The sequence below is a fragment of the Juglans microcarpa x Juglans regia genome, chromosome 2S (assembly GCF_004785595.1).
Source record: "Juglans microcarpa x Juglans regia isolate MS1-56 chromosome 2S, Jm3101_v1.0, whole genome shotgun sequence".
In the NCBI taxonomy this organism is placed as follows: Eukaryota; Viridiplantae; Streptophyta; class Magnoliopsida; order Fagales; family Juglandaceae; genus Juglans; species Juglans microcarpa x Juglans regia.
This window is the reverse complement of record NC_054597.1, coordinates 2563143-2585294: the sequence shown is the minus strand read 5'-3', so window position 1 is coordinate 2585294 and position 22152 is coordinate 2563143. Positions and strand designations below refer to the sequence as shown.

General features: G+C 37.0%; 2 protein-coding genes across 4 annotated transcripts; both read left to right on the top strand.

Moving 5' to 3' along the window:
* The first annotated feature begins 243 nt into the window (after positions 1-243).
* Positions 244-6957, top strand: LOC121253309. Its single transcript, XM_041153343.1, has 2 exons — positions 244-1553; positions 6727-6957. The coding sequence occupies exon 1, from the start codon at positions 611-613 to the stop codon at positions 1502-1504; it is 894 nt and encodes a 297-aa protein (XP_041009277.1). The 5' UTR covers positions 244-610; the 3' UTR covers positions 1505-1553; positions 6727-6957.
* An 8615-nt stretch (positions 6958-15572) lies between these two features.
* Positions 15573-21635, top strand: LOC121251895 (transcription factor GTE8-like). Of its 3 annotated transcripts, none has more exons than XM_041151302.1 (11): positions 15573-15925; positions 16400-17755; positions 17861-17909; positions 18010-18141; positions 18352-18425; positions 18646-18718; positions 20534-20614; positions 20694-20809; positions 20921-20987; positions 21086-21216; positions 21306-21635. In XM_041151302.1, the coding sequence occupies exons 2-11, from the start codon at positions 16502-16504 to the stop codon at positions 21564-21566; spliced, it is 2238 nt and encodes a 745-aa protein (XP_041007236.1). In that variant the 5' UTR covers positions 15573-15925; positions 16400-16501; the 3' UTR covers positions 21567-21635. The 3 variants fall into 3 exon arrangements, with proteins under 3 accessions (XP_041007236.1, XP_041007237.1, XP_041007235.1); XM_041151303.1 differs by having other exon boundaries at positions 15702-15925; positions 16403-17755; XM_041151301.1 differs by having other exon boundaries at positions 15703-15925; positions 16437-17755.
* Positions 21636-22152: the final 517 nt, after the last annotated feature.

The following is a 22152-nucleotide window of genomic DNA, read 5'->3' as shown; positions in this document are numbered from 1 at the left end:
AGATCAGAAACAAAACAATCATTGTTTTATTGCTGAAATTTTTTTTTAAATATAAATACATATATTTAATATATATATGAGACGGAAGAAAATGGAACTGGGTTGGGCCCCTCCGTCTCCCGCCTCCGCTGGAGGCTTCAGATGCTGGCGGCACGGGGGCGGGGCAGCGGGGGCGGCCCCCGCTCACCCCTAAATGAAACCAGGTGCGCACATTCTGGGTAGCTTTTCCGTAGGTGGTTTCTACTTTAAGCTGGTTGAACAGGAAAGGAGAATTATGCTGCAAGCTTGGCAAGCCCCACGTGTTACACCCTTTTCAAAAAGTGTTGGACACCCTCTCAATTCCCATTGGCTGACATCGCGGGTCCCATATTTTTCCTTCCAGATACGACTCTTCGATATCGGACCCACCGACAACACCACCCACCCAATCAGGTGCTGCTACTGTTTCAGTGTTGCCCTAGACACGTGGTCTTCCCTAACCAAGCCACCCTTACCACTGCCGTTATCATTATCGTTCTCATCTCCGAGGGAGGGAGAGAGAGAGAGAGAGAGAGAGAGAGAGAGCCAGAGTGCATGAGAAGGCACTAAACAAGGTAGAGCTAGGAGGGTGATGGACGGTGGATATCGGTGGCACGTGGGAAGTAACGGTGCTGCTGGCGGACAGCAAGATAAGACGATAATAAACCGAGTGATGCTCGGATTCCGACCGATCGCACCGAAACCGGCCACCAGCGGATCAGGTTTGCTGACGGACAACAAGAACCACCCTTTTGTTTCGAAAAGAAGGAAGAAGAGAAAGTACGTTAGGGTTCGCAAGAATAATGATGGTCGTAGGAGAAAGAAAACGGTTCCCGAGGAAGAATTTATAGATCATGGGTTAGATAGGACGGTTCTGACGCTGCCACTTTTGCCCGAGAGAGCTCAAAATGAAGATCTCGACGCCGGAGGCTCCCGGTCTAAGGTTGATCCTCCAGCTCATAAAGTCGCAGTCAATAATCAGGATCTGGACCTACAAATGTGGATGAACGGCAACAAATGGGTGTTCGGTAGCGTCGACTGCGGTGTCGGGTCAGATCATACGGTGGTGATGCCACAGATCAGCACGGTGGCTGAATCGTGGGTGACTGTGGAGAGCGTGACAGACACGTGCATGGATGTACGTGAATTAGGATGTACGGACGCAGAGAGAATCAAGAACCTGGAGAGGGACACCTGTCCGGGGTTTATATCAGAGGGCCTGGACAGGGTGCAGTGGGTCAACAAAGCGTATAAGAGGATGGTGAGCCAGGAGGGTGACGGACAGTCACGGGAGTGTACAGTGAGGTTGGTGGCAAAGGAGAAATTGCCCAATGTGTACCCGGCGTTCACGGGTCGAGTGAGACTGCAGCACACGTGGCGGAACAAGAAGTGTTCAAAGGTGATGCCTTGTGATGTGTGGAGGATGAACTCGGGAGGGTTTGCATGGAGGTTGGACGTGGAGGCTGCGCTCAGTTTGGGACTTTAGAATATAAAGAAAGTAACAAAGCAGAGAAGCAAGCTGCTAGCGATATCAGGTATATACATATTATTTCTCTAAGCAATTATTTCTAGCTAGCTAGGGCATTGAATAATATTGCTAAACCGATCGAAAACGAGGTAATTAATTAAAAGCTGAAATGTTTTTTTAGAGAAAAGAAAAACTGAAGTATAAATTTATAATTTGATCATTAGACTACTGGATCATAAATGACGGAATATTATGAGAAAAAAGTACCAAATTATATAAAAACATGATTTAAGTATCGACTATCACTATTTATTACCTCGCATTTTATAAAAAATAATCTTCACACTCTATAAAAAAAAAAAAATTATAAATACGAGAGGTAAGAGTAAATAGTGACTTATACCAGTAAGTATTAAGTATGAATATTTAATGCCAGGGTTGAATATTTGATAATAAGAAATCGAACAGGGTCTAACAGGTATTAATCTGGAATTAATGTACAAGATTATTTATTCTCGTAAACAGATCACAGGAGCTCTAAAAATGTTATTTCGGCATTATCCATGGTTGTGTTCTATATATTATATATTGGAGTAATATTATTGTATAATATATGATCGATCGGTGGGAGTGATTCAGCCAAAATGAAATGATCGGTGAGAGTGGTACGATTGAAAGTCTCACACTTGGATTGTGGAACCAAGCTGCCACCAAAAACTCGATCGATCTTATAAAAGGAGTAGTAATAGAAGTAGTTGCACTAGCATGATTGCATAGACATCCCAATTAACATACGTATTTCCTTCATCATGTATATATAATTAAAGCCTTGTTTTGGTAAAGAACATGTTTTTCTCTCTTTACGTACGTACGTACGAGATTTACATAGACAGACGAAGGCAAGTAATTAACTGGAGAGCGCAAGTATTATAAATTGCACGTTAACCTACTGTTAGAACCCACCTTAATTAGTTGTCCCGATAAAAAGACAAACACGTGTTCGATTTGTCGAACCTCTCCCCCAAAGTGCTTCACACATGGTACGTACTGAAACATTACTCTCGGCCCTAATCAGAACCCCACCTCAACCTATTGTTTCGGGGAGTGATGGACACTACTCAGTACTCCCTCGTGACCTAGCATTGCTTCCCTTGTGGGACCATTCCGCGTGGCTCAGTACTGACACCGGATACGCTACTTTCCCATCAGATCGCTTCACTGGACACGTGTTCTTCCACGCTAGGACTTTACTGTACTCGTGCTTTGGTTATCGCTAAAACTCATCGAAACAGAGAGAGAGAGAGAGAGAGAATTGTCGGCCGTATTAGTGGAGTAGTAGGAGGCATGGAGGACATGGCGATCGAATAGGATAATTCTCAGTTTCCACCCGATTTCGCCGAAAGCAGCCACCGGAAGTTCTGATTCAGGTGGTTCAGCGATTGATAACAGGAATATAGTGCATGTGACAGGAGGAAGGACAAAGAGAGAGTATGTTAGGGTTCGGAAGAATAGTGGTTATAAGCCAAACAAAAGGACAGCCGAGGGAGAAACGAATTGAGAAAGAAAGATGGGACGGCCAACAAGGTGCTGACTCTGAAACTTTTTCCAGAGAATTGTAAGCGGATTGAGTTCCCTGGATAGGGGATATCAGTGTAGTTTTGTCGTACGTCGACAACAAATTAGGACGGTCAGGAAAATGGGGGCCAACCAATTTGTTTAAACTTTTTATAAGGCTGTACGCGATAACATGGATTGGACAGTGGTGATGTGACAGATGATAAGTGTAACGGAGCCGTGGGTGACGGTGGAGAGCGTGGATCGATATTGTGCGATCGAGGGGTTGGGAGTAGCGCCACGGAGAGGATGAGAAATCGAAGGACGACACGTGTCCCGGTTTCTTATCGGAAGATTTGAATATGTTTTACGTACGGATCATTGGGGGCTTTTGAGAAGGAGGTGGGCCAGAGAATTGACGGCCAGTCACCGGAGAGAATAACGGTGTGGTTTACGGCGAGAGAGAAGTTGCCATACGTGTACGTGGATTTTAAAGTTGCGTTTGAATGTTGAGTTGAGTTGAGTTGATAAAATATTATTAAAATATTATTTTTTAATATTATTATTATTTTAAGATATGAAAAAGTTGAATTGTTTATTATATTTTGTATTGGAATTTGAAAAAGTTATAATGATGAGTTGAGATAGATTGAAGAACCAAACGAGATGTAAGTGTTAGGTAAGACTTGGTTTGAACAGTGAAATAAGATGACTTGAATAAATTATTATTATAATATATTTTTTAATATTATTATTGTTTTGAAATTTAAAAAAGTTAAATATATTGTTTATTATATTACGTGTATGAATTTGAAAAAATTATAATAATGAAATGAGATGAAACTATCTCTAAATCTAAAAGGAACCTAAAGCCATAGTATAGTATGTACGCGGGGAAAGGATAAGTACTCGTAGGTATATAGTGCCTTGTGATGTGTAGGGTTGGATGAAGAAATTCATGAATTTAATTCTTCTCATAAAATTGATTTTACAAAATAGGATTGTTTATTTTTTATAACATGTCCAAGACCTTTTCTACAGGTAATGTGAGATTATTTTTTAACATCCTCTCTCATGTATAGTCTAATATTTTTTTTTAGTCTTTGTCATGAGATAAGTAGTGTGAGTTCTCATTCGTTCTGTAGCAGATTCTGATACTATGAAGAAATTTATAAGTCTACTTTATATCATAAAATCGGTTTTACGAGATAAGATTGTTCATTTTTTATAACATGTCTAAAATCTTGTCGGCATGTAATGTGAAATTATTATTTAACACCGAAAATGAACGGTGGAGGATTTGCATGCATGGAGGCTGGACGTTGAAGCTGCCCTCATTTGGGCCGTTCATGATCAGAAGAAGCTCAGGTATTTTGAACCGCAAAATATTGGATAAGCCTTGTTTATCACACAACTCGGATCCTCGTGCTTCATTATCTACACACCGAAATGCCTTTTAAGGAATGGCTATTTAAACAGTAGCAAATAATTAAGAATATATTTTTTTTAAATAATTAAAGAATATTTGATTGAACATAAACATATGGGCACTCATCTACTACCAAAAGGCATTTCAAGTTTTTTTATTTTTTTATTATTTTTTAAGTATTTTTTTAACATTCTTAATCACTAACAAAAAATTAAAAAAATATATAATTTTATTAATAGACATTTTCTTAATTATTAAATAAAATAAAAAAAAATATAAAAAAATCAAATAATAATAATAATAAATAGATGGTAATAGAATGGTAACCTTATCATTATTCTAAACATATATAACCAATTAAGGAGCAATATTTGTAGGTGGGAGTTGTGTTGTTCCTCCATTAACGTAGTACTAGAAGTGCATTTACTTTATCTTCTTTCACCTTCTATTGTATTGTCAATAACGACATTAATAATTAATATAGTTAAAAACAAAACGAGAAACATAATAATGACAGCTAGCTGCAGCTTCAGTACAAACTATTTGACCAATTGAGGATAGTCTAGTACTCCGGAAACAAAATAAGGAAAAAAAAAAAATTCTACACAAATGCATGCATGCCTCGTACTTATTATAGTACTTCTGCAATATTGTGCAGTACTTTCAGTAGCTAGCTAACTGCGCATGCATGTTCTGATCTTCTGTGCTTCCCAGCTTGTTGCATGCATGCATGTATGGAATCCGAAGCATCTATTGAGAAAAAATTTTACATTGTATGTGCACAAGCTTTTAGACATATTTATAAAAAATATCAATTTCTTGTTTGTAGAATTAGTTTTATGAGATAAGTTAGATTCATGAATTTCTTTATAGTATCAAAATTTATTACAGGACAAATAGAACTCACACTACTTATCTCGTGACAAAGATCAGGAAAAATACTGGTCTGCACGTGAGAGAGGATGTTGAGAAATAATCACACATTGCCTATGGATGAGGTCTTGACATGTTTATAAGGAATTAATAATCCTCTATTGTAGAACCGGTTTTATGAAATGGATTAGGCTCATAAATTTTTTTAGTATCAGCTTGTTGGGCCTGCATTATTGAATATTAGTACTTTGGCTGTAGATGTTACACCAAAAATTTTAACCCAAACTGCACGCATCTTACTAATCTATTAAGTTATTAACAAAACTATATATAATGTTTAGAAAATCGATCCTCACTCTGTAAAGTAAAACACCTTTCTTTATGGTATTGAACGTCCCAAAAAGGCATTAAGGGGCCAATATATATGGATATTATTGCGTAATGCATTATTGCAACTTAATTAGAATGATGGCATGATCAGGTGAGAAAAGGAAAATTAAAGGAATTTATAAAGAAAAAGAATATTGTCAAGAAGTATATATGCATGCCCATAAAAAGTATTGGTGTTTTATATAATTGCATGCACAACTAGTACTATGATTTTGTAGAGTTTGTGTTGTTTTAACGTGACAGTACTCCATAAAATACCATATGATCTTTTAATATGGACTCAGGCCTTTTTTCTGCAGGGTCCGAGCTAGCTAGCTAGACTATTTCAGAAATTAAAAAGTCTCGTATTTTCAATCTGAATATTTCTCTATTTTTTTACTCATAATTAAGCATGATCGCTACTTTAAATACCAAAACAATTTATCTCAAATGATCAGTTATGCAGTTAATATCGAACAGATCAAACTATAAACACGAACAGTGATTTTATTGTTAATGTTTATAGTTGTATATTGCACGGGATTCCATGTCTCATGTCTGTAGCATTAATACTCTACACCGTTTAGATTTAGAAATAAGATAAATTGAGATAGTTTGTGAATAATAATAAAATTTGTGAGTTAAAATTTATGAATAGTAGTGAAATGAGTTGAAATGTTTTAATATAATAGTGAATATATACCAAAACATAATCAGTAGTGGCCCTAGAAGTTATTGGTTATGAAGGTATATGAAAATCTTTAATTTTTCTTTTTCTTTTTCAACGAGGGACGAACTTTCGGATTGAAAGTATAAACGGAGAGACAAGCATGTTCAAAATGAACAGTGTATAACTGGGCTCTGAGCCATTTAACTATCTAATTTGTATCTTTCTTTTCTAAAATTGATCTCTGTTCATGTTGGTTTATGCGTACGTACGTAATTCCTTATAATTATGATATATCTCTTTATTATAATAAATTGTTGCTGCCCAGTTTGATTCTGCCTATAACAGGGGGCCGGCTTTCTGTATCTAGAGAAGAAGATCGAGATCTAGTACTACTACGCGAACAAGTGAGTCGTGTACGTAGAAATAAGTGTACATATACTGCTGTAACTAACGTCGGAGATCAAGCAGATAACTTGTTTCTGGGCTTTTGCAATTAGGCAGTACTGTGTTTCAAATGTACGGAACCCGTATTTAATTTGGGTCATGAGTCCAAATTATTAACTAAATAAATTGTATGTACACATGCATGCACTGATCATCAATTACATATAAGAAAGTAAGTACGTACGTACTGCATGCATGCATGCAATGCTAAGTTTTTATTTGGATGAGTTCATCTATTCATCAACAGCTCTATACTACATATTTGCTAGAAAAAAAAATGTGTATGAAGCAAAACTGCTGAATGGACGTTTTTAAGAGGATGGATGAAAATTAGAAAGTAGTGGTACTCGGTCAATAGAAGGAATTAAGATCGACGTTCAAGATGCATGCATGGAACGCAGTAGTACTGCTGCAGATTGGAAACCTGCACCTTTGCGCAACAAAAATTAATATTGTCGTTCAACGACAGTATTATATATTTGGAGCAGTATATGTTTGATATAGATGTACTTAAACAAGAATGTAAAATGAAGTAATTATAGGCAATCTGACTCAATCAGTAAGGCCTGTGTCTATACTTTTGTATTTATATGGGAAAGCTTTACACTTATGTACATTGTGTATTACATACAAGGAAAAACATTTAAGGACCCGTGACTTGATTCATTGGATTCTTGTCTTCAACATACCCCCTCAAGATGAGCGGGAGAGAATGAACACTTAGCTTGTCCCGAAGAGTAAGAAACCTGGCAGTCGGCAAGGGCTTAGTGAGGACATTTGCGAGTTGTTCCTCTCTTGGTGTGAACCGTACATTCAAAGCATTTCGGAAGTTGCATTTGCCACAGCCTTGTACTTGGCTTCAGTACTTGATCTAGCTACCGTAGGTTGTTCTTTGAACTCCAAGAAATTAATGATTTTTCAAAAAAAACACATAAACTACTTGTAGATTTCCGATCATCCAAGCTGTCTGCCCAGTCAACATCCAAAAAAACAGAAAGAGCAAATGAAGCACTTGGTCAAATTAAAAGTTTGAAATTAACAGTGTCTCTCAAGTAGCAAAGAATGTGCTTGACTGCCACCCAATGTTTTTTAGTTGGTTTATGTATGAACTTGCACACTTTGTTGACCAAGAAGGCAATGTTGGGTCGTGTGATAGATAAATATTGGAGTGTGCCCATGACACTCCGATAAAGAGTGTAATCGAAAAAAGAAGCCCCGTCAAATAAGGAGAGCTGAGTGCTGGAGGCCATAGGAGAGTGAACAGCCTTTGCATTTGCCATGTTGGTGCAACCAATGAGATCGAGAATATACCTCTTTTGACTTAGTAACAAGCCATCAAGAGTAGAAATGGCTTCAATGCCAAGAAAAAAAATGGAAAGAGCCCAGGTCCTTGACGGAGAAGTCCAAAATGAGAGACCGGATGAGGGAGAAGATGGCATCATCTGAGGAACCGGTGAAGAGAATGTCATCTATGTAGACGAGGACAAAAAGCCGGATGCCCTTGGATTTATAGATAAATAGTGATGTATCAGATTTTTAATTTTGAAATCCAAAATCAATTAGTTTATCACTTAATTTGGTCTACCAAGCACGTGCTGCTTGTTTGAGACCATATAGTGTTTTGTTCAACTGTCATGCATGGTTGTGAGATTGCAGATCAATGTAGCCGGTTGGTTGGGACATGTACACCTATTCAGATAAGAAACCATGCAAGAAGGCGTTCTGAATGTCAATTTTTTGAATGGACCATTTCTGAGAGATGGTGAAGGCAATAACCAATCTAATTGTAGTTGGTTTGATGACGTGGCTAAATGTGTCGTCATAATCAATACAAGGCTGCTGGTGATAGCCTTTGGCGACCAGTCGGGCCTTATGACGAACAGGTGTTCCTTTGGAGTCCCATTTCACACGATATACCCATTTGTTACTAACTAGATTCATGTCTTCTTTGTTTGAAACCAGTGTCCAGGTGTCATTTTTAATTGGAGTCGAATACTCTTCATCCATGGTTTGTCTCCAAAGCTCATGCTTAACTACTCTTGAATAACAAGCGGGATCTTCGGGGACCTGAGAAAGGTTAGTAATAGAAACATTTGGAGGAGAATAAGGGATTCCATCATTAAAAATTTTGGATTTAAAAATTTGATTTTGTGCTCGGGTACGCATAGGATGAACGTGTGGAGAAGCAGGATTTGGAGGAGGATTGTCCAAAGGCATGGATTGAGCTGAGGAGTTAATTGAGTGACCTGGAGAATTATTGGATATGGATTGGGAAGGAACAAAAGAATTTGAGGGAGATGAGGATTTGGCTGGAGTGGAAATTGTAGCCAAGATTGAGGGAGTAATTTGAGGAATATTTGAATTAGAGGATGATGGAGAATTGATGAAGAGAGATTGAAGGCACCGAATTATTGTGAGCCAAATTAGGAATGGTTGAAGAAAAAGGAAATTCGGCTGGATTAAAAGAGGGAGGCGAATTTGATGGAGAAGTTGATGGCATGAGCTGTCGGTTGGCATTTGTTTGATATGGAGCCAAAATTAAATGTGATGAGAAAGTGGTGGGATTTAATTGAATGCCAGGAAGATTTGTCTGTGCAGCTAAAGATTTTTTAGGAGATTTAGGGGCACATTTTTTTATAGGGAAAAGCAGTTGTACCGTGGGTGTAGGTAGGAGTGGAGATTGACTTGAATTAAAGTGAGCTGAAAAATGAAAACTGGTTTCATCAAACACAACATGGCATGAGAGATATATTTTCCCTGTGGATAAGCGCAAGCATTTATATCCTCAGTGGATGTTGCTGAAGCCAAGAAATACGCACCTTTTAGAGTGGAAATCAAACTTATGATTGTTGTAAGGGCGTAGATAAGGCCAACAAGAACAACCAAACACATGCGGGATAGAATAATCGGGCTTAGTTTGGAAAAGTTTTTCAAAAGGAGTGAGAGAACCCAACAGTTAGGTGGGTAACCGATTAAAAATATAAAATGTCATGTGAAAGGCACTATCCCAATGAGATTTTGGCACGGATGAGTGGGATAGGAGAGAGAGACCAATTTTAACGATGTAACGGTGTTTGAGTTCTACGGACCCATTTTGTTGGGAGGTATGAAGACATGTAGTGTGATGTGTAATGCCAGGTTGGCCAAAGAATGTGTTGAGACATTGAAACTCCCCCCCCCCCCCCCCAAAAAAAAAAAATCGGTTTGAACACACTTTATCTTTCGGTTGACCAATCTTTCAACATGTTTTTGAAAAGAGATAAAAATTGATAAAACTGATGATTTGTTAGGGATTGGAAAAATCCATTTGAACTTGCTGAAATGATCAACAAATGAAACATAGTATTTATTTTCATTTTCAAACATTACAGGAGAAGGACTTCATACATCTGAGAATATTAAATCTAAGGACCGATGTAAACTGTATTCGAAGGTTTAAAAGGAAGCCTATGGCTTTTGCCCTGTTGACATGAATTACAGACAATTGGTCACTTATTTGAGGAGACGAGAAGTAAAGCAGTAGAGGCAATATGCTTGACAGTCTTGTATGATGCATGGCCAAGACGAGAATGCTAGATATCCAAATGAACACGCTGACAAGAGAGAGCTTGGAGAGATGAACGAGATGATGGTGGACATGTGAGATGGAAATGGTAGAGTCCATCTTCAGTTTTGCCTTGGAACAGGAGCTTTTGCGTGCATTTGTCCTTCACAAAAAAATACCTAGCATGAAATTCAGTGAAAACATTGTTGTCAGCTGTGAACCGATTAACAGAAATAAGATTTTTCTTGATATGAGGCACATGTAAAACTGAATTTAATTTAAAATTAGAATAGAGTAGAGAGAGGCGGGTAGAACCAATATGCTTAATAGGCAAACCTGTGCCATCTCCAACTTGAATAGTGTCCATCCTGTGGAATGGTTCTGCACCAAGATTCGAATTTTGGAAATCATTGATGAGGTGATTAGTGGCTTCGGTGTCTGTGTACCAATTAAGATCACTTTGAGATTGAGGTTGAGCAGTAAAGGCTTGCATGTTCGGTCGTGCACTTTGGCAGGAGAGATTAAGGCGTTGATAACACTGAATGGCGGTGTGGCCAGTTTTGCCACATACTTGACAAACTGGACGGGAACCAGAGGGTTGAGAGTGAGAGCCACGCCCATGTCCGCAATGGCCACGTCCACGACCATTTGGAGAGGAACGATGGTTGGGACCTATCCCACGATCACGATTTTGATCATTCCGAGTAACCATGTTGACGGAGCCAATGGAGATATCAATTGTCACATTTTGCTGCTCAAGTCGAAGTTCAAAGTTTAAGAGATACGCAAAAGCTTCGTCTAGAGAGAATTGATCTAGTCGAGTAGAGAGGTGACTATGGCATTGTAGGAGTTGTCTAATCCAGCCTACAATTAGGTGAGAATCTAGGAATCCTGTAGTGGTTCACCGATTGCAGCAAGAGTATCAGCATCGCTCTTTACTTTTTGACAGTAATCCAACATGGACATATTACATTTCTTCAGAGTGGACAATTGAAGTTGGATGGTCAGGATACGGGCTCGGGCATGATTGGAGTACATGCGCTGGAGAGCACACCACTCGAGTCCGAGTCTCCGACCATGTGTGTGATGATGGGCTCCGAGAGTGATGACATGAGAGCCCTAAGGATCACTTGATCCTGATTGTACCATTGCAGGTATGCTGGATTAAGGGTTGGTATAAGATCACCTTATGTAGTTAGGAGACGGGGAGGGTTAGAAATGGTGCCATCCACATAGCCGAAAAGCTTATGGCCACGTAGGTAAGGCAGAATCTGGGCACGCTAGAGAAGTTAATTATCTTTTGTAAGCTTGATAGTTACCAAACTCTGCAAGTTGATGGGTGTTGCTTAAGAGGAAGAGCTTGATGATATATAGGAGGTGGTGGAGGCCATTGAAAAAAAAAAAGACGTTTGTCTTATAGTGGCTCTGATATCATAAATGAGAATGTAAAATGATGTAATTTTGGGCAATCTCACTCAATCAGTAAGGCCCGTGTCTATGCTTTTGTATTTATATGGGAAAGCTTTACACTTATGTATATTGTGTATTACATGTAATTCTAAGGGGTATAATCACCAAATGATATATCCCTTGGAATGACACTCTCTCTATGGTGATGATTTCTATGTGGGTGATGGTTAAAGAAGTGTCAAAAAACACAACCTTTTGATTTAGTCAAGAGGCTGTGTCACTTTTTGAGGTTGTGCCATTTGCCAATTATTGAGTTACTAATGGTTGCGCCATTTACCAACCGGTGCAAGATGGCCTATAAATAGAGGTCACTGGTGCACAATTGCACCCACTCAATTTCTTTTGTCCATCACCAATTTGTGGAACAAATATTCTCATGGGAGTGTCATCATATTGCCAAAATTTTATTTCTCTTTATTCTTCATAATTCTACATTACATATATAAGGAAAAACATTTAAGGCAAATTTAGCATTTTAAGTACGATAGATAATATTGTTTTCTAAAAAACAAATTTGGTACATACGTACCCACAAGTCAAAACTATACATTTAATTAAATTAAATCAGTTAAGTACTCAAGCAAGTGGTCTTCAGATTAGGGCCCGGTTTAGTTACGCAGTTTAAATAAGATGAAATATTTTGAATAATAATGAAAATTTTGAATTAAAATGAGATAAAATAATTTGTAAAAAAAAATGTGTGTTTGGATAGTGAGATGAGATGAGATAGTTTTTAAATTTTGGAATTTGAAAAAGGTGTGTTGATTAGAGAACAGAAAAATGTACTGTCTATGCAATGTTCACGAACTGTTCATTGTCAGTTTTCACTGTTTATTTACTGTTTAAGTTAGTTTGCACTATTTAATGTCAGTATTCACTATTCATTACTGTTTATTTAAGTTGATGTTTTTAAAATTTAGAGATGAAATATAATATATTTAGATAGGAAAAACTAATGTACGATACATATGAGATGAAAACATTTCATCTGTATCGTGTAACCAAACCGGGTCTAAGATGCATTAATTATATATCATCATGTAGATCACACACACAGTAGTAGTGTCCATCTCACAAGTCTTGCTTGGAAAGCGAATTTGCAGTCACGAGGATATATAATTTTATTGTATTTTCATATAAGTAATTCATGATACAATTTTAGAGTATGTAGGTTTCGTATATTTTCTTTGAAAAAGAGTGTGATTTATTATTAAAAAAATAATTTTTTTTTTATATATGGGTCTTATATTTACTCATTTTTTTAAAAGGAGTACTCGTGCGCGTGACTTGCACACCTTAAAACTGTAAATATCATATCTTTTTATATTAAGTAATGCTAAGTACAAACACAATGCATACCCTTTATAAAAAAGTGGGTCCTATAAAAAAAAAGTTTTTTTACACTTTTTGAGATGGGTCTGTTTTTTACAAAAAAATTGTGCGAGACTTATCTATTTAGAACGTATATAAATCATTTCTCTTTTATATCTATCGTACTAAAACATAGATATTTGAAAGGAAGAATATAGAGAAAAAAGATAATAGTGTGAGATGATTGGTGTTCTCCTTCTCGCATCAAATGCATGCGAGGTATTTACAGGAGAAATAATATTTATATTTGAATGTCTTTACATGACTATATATTATTTATATGTCATAATTTGATTTAAAATAAAAATTTTAAAATTTAAATCTTATAAATCAAATTATACAATATAAATAATGCTCCTTGGGATGTACTAATTATGATCTGGTTTCTCACTCATTTATAGGAATGCACAACCGAAGTAGTATCATCTTAATAAAATGGGCAGTGATAGAGCCACTTGATACAACCCACCGAAAATGCTATTTTCTTCCCTTTTTTTTGTCTTTTTTTTTTCACATATTTTTTTAATCTCCTTACATGTTTTTAAAAAAGAAATTCACAATATTATTAAAAAATATTTACTTAATCACTAAATAAAAAAATTATCTCGATAGAAATGCTCGGACTCAAAATTGGGAGCTAGCATTTCTCTAATAAAATTATATATGACGTCCCGTCCTCTTAAAAAGAGGTTAAAAAAAAAAAGTAATAGCATCTTTAGTACTGATGATCATAAGAAGTTGATTAAAAAAAAAAAAAAATGTAGAAACTAGCATTGATTGGATTAACGTATGACAAATGCAGGGAGCTAGCGCGCATGCAATCACATTAAAGTCCAGCAAATTGCATCGGTACATTTGTCTTGAGTAACTAAAAAATCAATATCTCTGCAGAGAGATATAGATGGAGGAGGTTCCTTATAATATACATCATGTCACGTTTAGAAGGCACATGATCAGCCAATTCTACAAAAAATGTCAAAATAAATAATTACATGTGAAATTAAACATAACTTCAACGAAAAGAAGATAAATTATGAGACCAATGTATAATAGAATGAAAGCACCATGCAGCAGACTGCAGTACACCAATGTTTATGGGAAGTTATATTAATTTCATCCCCTCCCTTAAACTATATCACAGACCCTTTATGATTTACATATATTCCCATTACATCTAACTCAAAACTAGCACAATGATATATATGGTGATCAATTAGCCACTCCATGACGAGATCAGAATTAGCGAGAAACGTACGATCGATGCCCATAATCCGTACAGATCAGAATAAGCAATTGTGCATGAAACTAAGTTGACATTTATAATTCAATTGGATATAATTTCTGAAATGATAAAAATAGCAGGCCAGATATATCATGTCTAATCCATTAAAGGACCACAAAAAAGAAAAATAAGAGGAAAAAGATAAGGAAGTGACAAGGCATAAGCTAAAAATTTAGAGAGGAAGACAAGTCAGACACCTAAGGAAGAAATAACATAAAATTGATATCTTCATTTATTATTCACAGAATCACAATAAAAGAGATATAAGGTATGAGAAAAAGAGACTTTAGAAACTTATGATCAACTATTACAAGAACACATAGTTCATCTAAGAACGAGAGCTCCAGAAATATTGTATTCTTTGGACAAATGAGTCTCTGATCTTTATTGTATAGAAAAAAATAAAAGACTATAAGAGACTATTAAATAATCTGATTATAGTTAATTTATCTTCTAAACAATCCGTTGACGTAAGCTTTGTACCGATTCTTATTTCTTTAGAATAGACATTGAGATTGATGAGACTTTCAGGATATTTTGTTGAGATAAGGACTTACAAAAGTTGCGTAGTTACATATGTAAAGTCTAGGACTCCAAAAGACAAGTGAAAAGTATCGTGAGGTTTTGTTGGGGCAATTAGTGTAAGTACGGATACCGCATCAGTATTTTGGATTGTTATTGTGGACATTAAGAAGTGTTAAGAATGTTTATGAATAATAATAAAAAAATAATAAAAATATAATAATAAAATATTAAATAGTAATAAAAATAAGTGAAAAATAATAATAAAGTAAAGAATAATAATAAAAAAATTTCAAATACTCTCATTTGTCAAACACACTTAAACTGCTTCATCAAGACTTGAGCTACCTCAGTAGGTCAAGAATGAGTTTTTATCTGTTCGGATTTGTTGTGCAATTTTCAGTATTAACAATTTCAATTTAAAAATTAAATATTGATGGGCAGTTTTACCTCGTTGTCATAAAATAAAAATAAGACGAAAATATGATAAATAAAATTCCCCTTAAAACCATATGCACAAGAAAAGTCAAACTGCTAACTAAGATCACTATCAATTACTCAAGACTTAAAACGGCAATAACACAGTTTTATAATGGGCCGACACTCCAATTCAGTCGCATCCGTGGGATAACCTTCTTCAGGCGTATATCCGACGGTTGATGTTGTTCCAAGGGCTTCGTAAAAGAGTCACCCGTGGGCTTAAGGTAAAGAGGCTAGAGAGCGGAGTCTCGGACTCGGTACTCCCTCTCCCTCTCTCTCGAACACTCTCGAAGCTCGTCACCGAAGTATTCTTCTTCAGCGAATTCTTCCTTCTGGTGTTTCGAATTCGTCACCATATCTTGATACGGAGCTCGGTTTGGCGGAGGATTTCGGAAATCGGATTTCATGAAGAGCCAACGCCAGCGATTTTGGTAACTCTTTTTAGGGTTTTGGGTCAATCTGGAAAATTTTTATGTCTCATATGGGCTGTTTGAGTTTGTTACAAGGTATGCGGTGCTCAAAATTAGGGTTTTGTTAAATTCTGTTCTTGTAGAAAGCTTCAGGTGTAAGAGTTCGAGTTGTGTAAATTGAAAGCAAGTAAATATTACATTACGTTTAAGTCTTGAATTCAATTGTTAACTCGTTTAACTTGCCTTTGCCTCTCCTTAATCTATCTGACTTGCAAATATAGGGATTTGTGAAATAAGAAAAGTTCATATGTGCTACTTGATTTGTATCCTCTGTTTGGTTGCTTACAAAGTGGGGAATGTTAGAAGAATGCCCTTTAAAAAACATACCGAGCAATATAAAGTGCTGCTGAGTGGATTTTGTTTGGCTGGGTTACAAGTTTTGATGAATTTGATAAAACCTCTCTCTTTCGTGTTTTCTTTTCCTACGTTCCTCAGCAATTAAAAATATTATGAGGTTAACGGGAACATGCAGAGTAATTGATCAAACTGTAAGGTGGCATTCGTTGCTGTGGGGTACAGTGGATAGTGACGGATACCATGGTGGGGAAGAACGATAGGTACCCTGGCGGGTATTATGGTAATACCATTAATACTGCAGGCGAATCAGAGGGTTCTGGTATCTCAGGGCGAATTGACATAGAAATAACTGCATCTGAGGATTCAAATGTCCCAAAAAGGAAATGCATTAGTTTAAACTCTAAAAATTGCGATGCATTTGGCGTCCCTATGCAAGTTCTTCCCTTGTCAAACATGTTGCGATCTGAAAGAAAGGAGTTAATACATAGGTTGAAATTGGAACTTCAAGAGATTCGGGTACTGCAGACGAAAGTTGAATTGCAAAGAACTAATGCTGTAACTCTGTCATCTTCTAGTGATATTCTCAGCTGCAGTAATGCACAAACTGTGGCACGAGTAGAAAATGTCAGAAAATCGTCAGCATTCACTTCTGTACCAAGTAAGAAATTGAATAATCCATGTCATGGACTGGGAAAGAAATTGAATCCTACAGGTCCTAAGCAAAAGGGATGGAATCGCAGTATGTCTGGCAGGTTTGAGTCCACACCAAGCACTGCAAATGTAATTTTGATGAAACAGTGTGAGGCTCTGTTGAAGCGATTAATGTCTCATCAGTATGCTTGGGTTTTCAACACACCTGTTGATGTAGAGAAGTTGAATATTCCGGATTATCACACTGTTATTAAGCATCCTATGGATTTGGGGACGATAAAGACCAAGTTAGCTTCAGGAGCTTACTCCAGCCTTTGGGATTTTCATGCTGATGTAAAGCTTACTTTCAACAATGCGATGACCTATAATCCACCTGGAAATAATGTCTACTTAATGGCAGATACTCTTGCTAAATATTTTGATTTGAGATGGAAAGCTATTGAGAAGAAACTACCCAAGACTGATGCCCAACTGTTACCGGCAAAATCTGGCCCTCGTGAAGATGTGGTAATTGCGAAAAAAGTGACGCCTCCCTCAAAAAAGAGGAAAATCACGTCCCTGCCCCATGAAGTCATGCCAAAGCCTGTGAAGCGTATAATGACGGATGAGGAGAAGCACAGTTTAGGCAGAGAATTGGAGTCTTTGCTTGGAGAAATTCCTGTTCGTATCATTGATTTCCTGAGGGAGCATAGTTCTAATGGAAGGAAATGTGGAGAGGACGAAATTGAGATTGATATTGATGATCTCAGTGATGATACCTTGTTCAGTTTGCGGAAGCTTTTGGATGACTATCTGCAGGAGAAACAAAAGAAACATGCAAGAACTGAACCTTGTGAGATAGAGGTACTATCACAGTCTTCCTCCAACTTCAAACTATTGAAGCTATAGTTTGGTACGTGTCTCTGCTCCATATTTTACAAATACATGTTCCTGTATTCTCTTTTGCAGCTCTTTAATGAATCAGGGCCGAGCAATTCTTTCATGCAGCCATGCAAAGGTCACATTCTCTTTCATTTATTTGCACATGCAGAAGAGCTTCTGAATCGCTTTTAGGACTTTATGTTACTTATTTCTTCTCCTATGCCACACTTTTGTAGGGAATGACCCGGGTGATGGGGATATTGACTTTGGTGGAAATGAGCCTCCTATCACAAGCTACCCACCTGTGGAGATTGAAAAGAATGCAGCACATAGAACCAGCAAATGTATCAGCTCAGGCAGATCCAGTGGTAAGTTGAGTTTGTCATCTGGTCATCTATTTTCACTTGGTCTTTCTCAAGATTCATCCTTTTGAGAGTTAAAAATATTATCTGGAATCAGGCTTAAAGCCCCTGTTGGTCCAATATAGCCTGATACTACGTTTGAAGCCCCGTGCAGATGGTAGAGAACACATTAAATTCATTATGCTTATAGAAGTACATATATACCGTTGTCTGCAGATTTGGAGTCCGGCAGTCCTTCTGAAAGTGAATCTGATGGTGATAAAGCTTCGATTCCAGCCGATGTACCAAAGGTAATTTGATGCTCCAATCTAGTTTAATTGATAATAGATTATTTTTTGGTGAGCCTTTTTTCTTTGTTCCTAATGAATGTTTAGCTTATAATAGAACAATTAATTGGATTGGTAATACCTCTTGTAGGGATGTTTGACTAACTATCATACTTTATTGGGTTTTTGGTTCATGTGGTATGGATTGATGTTCAACCTGTGCACTATGTATTTTGTTTCCCAGGTACCAGAAGCCGTAAATTCTGGAGCTCAATTAGACGAAAAAACTAATGCTGTTGATCCTCTTGAAGGAAATCGTGAGTGTATTTTTCATGGTCTTTTTTCTCTTGCAATATCTTAGTATCGTAACAAATAGTTTACCTCTTCAAAATGTTTCCTCTGCAATTTCCTTGGACATCACTGGTAAAAGTGAATCCTAGGACGACTGCTATTTGTTAGGACTATTCATCCGGGTTCCGGCCCGGGAACCCGGGTTTCAAAACCGGGCCGAAACCCGGATTGAAACCGGTTTTTAAAAACCCGGAACCCCGGGTTCCGGGTTGCACCCTTTTTTTAAAAAAATAAAAATAAAAATCAAAGCCTACATGTTATGAATATATTTTCATGAAAAAAATGCTGATTCAGCATTTAAACTCTATTTATTTAATTTTTTAAAATAAAATTGTTTATAAAATAATATTACATTGTTTATATGCATTTTGAAGCTTCAATCAAACGATCATCATCTATTAGCGTTAGGACTGATCTTTAATTTCCAAGAATCCCAATTGGTAAATAATTCCAACCCAAGTTAATTCTGTTACTTCCATAGCCCATCATCCCCAAGATCAAGTACAGGCCAGAAGTATATATATATAGTAATTCACATGATCGCATGCATGCGGTTGAAAAGTAATAGAGAAGTAGTGACATATTGCCAATACGTAAGGTTAAACATGATTTTAACTCAGCTTTCAATTGATGGACATAATGATCTCACTTACACTATTTTTTGCTTCTAAAATTGTTAAAAAAATGAGGTTTTTATGGAGAATATACTTGAATTACAGTCTGTAATTAACACACTGTGAAAAGTAAAACCTCATCCTTTAAATGCATCAAAACAGTATTTGTAAAATCCCTTTACAGGTTGTACCCACGTCTCTTCATTCCATCAAAATGCATGTAATGCCTAAAAGAAAATTAGTAAGAAAACAGGCAATTGGCCAAAGTACATGTTCATGTTCCTTGACCACCAATAAAAAGTCACGTGGAGAAGAGAGTTAAAAAAAAAAAGAAAAGACCATAAAATTGATGATTTATTGGACATAATATGCATTTTTCTTTTGAGTTTCTGTCCATTTAGTAGTTAGAAAGGAACAAAAAAAAAAAAAAAAAAAAAAACATAAAAAATTCAAACAGGAAAAATAATAACATGGGTCCCAGGTTGTAGGTTGTAAACCCGGTATCCGTAGTGGGTTTACCCGGGTTTTTCTATGCGGGTACCGGGCCGGAACCCGGTTATCCGGGTTGTAGACCAGGCCGGGTTTAAAAACCTGGCCCGGAAGAACAGGCCTACTATTTGTACCTTTCTCTTTGAGTTTAGAAGAGTCATTAATGAATGATTGCTGTAAATTATTTCTAGAATTGCAGTCTCAGTTGCTATACCTGGCAACTTTGTTTTTGACATACTTCCTTTAGTCATGGAACTGTGATGTGAGGATATTCGTCTCCTATCATGAATCAGAGTGTTTGTTCAGACACAACTATCAAGTATTTCAGGAAGAATAATTGAGTTACATTAAGTAGAATGTTGTCAGAAGTTTAGGAAGTGTTGCATCTGGGGAGCAAATTGTCTTAAAAAGGAAAACTGATACATATTATATTATCAGCCGTGTGGTTTCTACCTGTAGTTGAAAATAAACCTCAGCTGCAGCATCCGACAACTAGTTTTATACAGCTTTACAACTGAGCATTTATTTTATTTGTGGCCGGTATTGATGATGGTTGAAACTGTTGTGTGTGCACTTCAAAGTTGACATGGTTTGGAATGCTAGGCTTCTCTTTGAAGCTGGATTTTGGCTATAAATTCACATTACTGCTTTTGTATACTAATTCATGGTTTGATGCAGAATCTGTCAGTGGATTGGATCAAGTTGAGCAGACAGTCCTGCAAAAGCCAAGTTCTGTTGATCAAGATTGCCGTCAAGATGGTAAGCTTAAGATTTTGGAAGGGAACTGTCCTGTTAATCCTGGAGTAGTTTCCAACTGTTCATCCCTTACAAATTGTAGGGGACAGTGCTCCAACTGAGAGGCAGGTCTCCCCTGAGAAGCTCTACCGGGCTGCTCTTTTGAAGAACAGATTTGCTGATACGATCTTAAAAGCTCGAGAAAAGACACTGACACAGGTTGGATATGGATTTGGGTTATTCAATAATTTACCCTATTCATGTATATCTGATTTGTAAGTATTAAACCATTTGGGTGTGATTGGATACAATCGATCTGGCTGAGATCAGGGTGAGAAGTGGGATCCTGAGAAATTGCGACGTGAAAGGGAGGAGCTGGAATTGGAGCGGTGGAAAGGTTTTGACTTCATGCCTTTTTATGTTTGTGATGATATTTGTCTGGAGGTCAATCTAATACATCTGTGAACAAACTTTTTATTTTCATCATGGATCCAGAAAAGGCACGGTTACAAAGGGAAGCCAAGGCAGCTGAAGAAGCTCGAAGGCGAGCAGAAGCAGAAGATGCTGCAGAGTCCAGACGGAAGAGGGAGCTTGAGAGGGAAGCAGCACGACAGGCATTGCTGCAGGTAAATGAGAACATTACAAACCGCATGTTGTATATGGCACCATTCCTCTTTGGGTTTTGTTGTAACATTTTCCAGCACCACCCTTGCAGATGGAAAAGACTGTTGAAATCAACGATAATTCGCTGTTTCTTGAAGACTTGGAAATGCTTCGGAGTGGCCCTGCTGAGCAATTACCGAGCTCTGTAGACGAGACAAGCCCAGATCACTCTCAGGATGGCTTGGGTAGTTTCAAGTTTGGGGGTTCAAACCCCTTGGAACAACTTGGCTTGTTCATGAAAGTGGATGAAGAGGAGGAAGTTGAGCCACCAAGTAATCCGGTAAATGATGTTGAGGAGGGAGAAATTGACTAAGTGATATTATAACCTTTCGTCTTCGTTAATGAATTGGGAGAAGAATAGAAATCAAGTTCGTTTGTGGTAGTGAATTTGCCTGCCTGCCCCCATCAATTAAGGCTCGTGCTTTTTACAGGGGATAACTTTATACTGAAGCAACGAAAAGTAGAGAACGGCAAACACAGAACCGACAAAAGCTAAATCCCCTCGTTAGATTGAAGATGTTTCAAACTTTGGTTGATGATAGAACTTGAAAGTTGAAAATGATTGGGAATCTAAGAAAATATGATACCACCAGAAAACTATTTTTCAAATTATTTTATTACTAGATTAATATGATATTATGTATCATTTTTATTAAAAATATTAATTTTAATTAAAACCTCCGGAATTGTCTATCTAGTTTGAATTGCAAATTTAAATATAACCATAATTTAAAACATAAAATTGTTAAAAAATAATTAACTATATCGTATCATATTTTTAGAACATCAATTAAGATGAATAAGAGTTGGATTTATTGAAATGTTGTTGAACAGCCTATAAGGCTCAACCAATTCTTTTGCAAGTTCCAATTTCTTTAGAAAAGAGAATCTTAAGTCCT

Bases quoted from the DNA above. Each gene is read 5' to 3' on its own strand.
- LOC121253309 (XM_041153343.1), top strand. From the start codon at position 611: ATGGACGGTGGATATCGGTGGCACGTGGGAAGTAACGGTGCTGCTGGC.
- LOC121251895 (XM_041151302.1), top strand. From the start codon at position 16,502: ATGGTGGGGAAGAACGATAGGTACCCTGGCGGGTATTATGGTAATACC. The intron at 17,910-18,009 runs GTCACATTCTCT...ACACTTTTGTAG, and splicing joins TTTCATGCAGCCATGCAAAG to GGAATGACCCGGGTGATGGG. The intron at 20,810-20,920 runs GTTGGATATGGA...GGCTGAGATCAG, and splicing joins GAGAAAAGACACTGACACAG to GGTGAGAAGTGGGATCCTGA.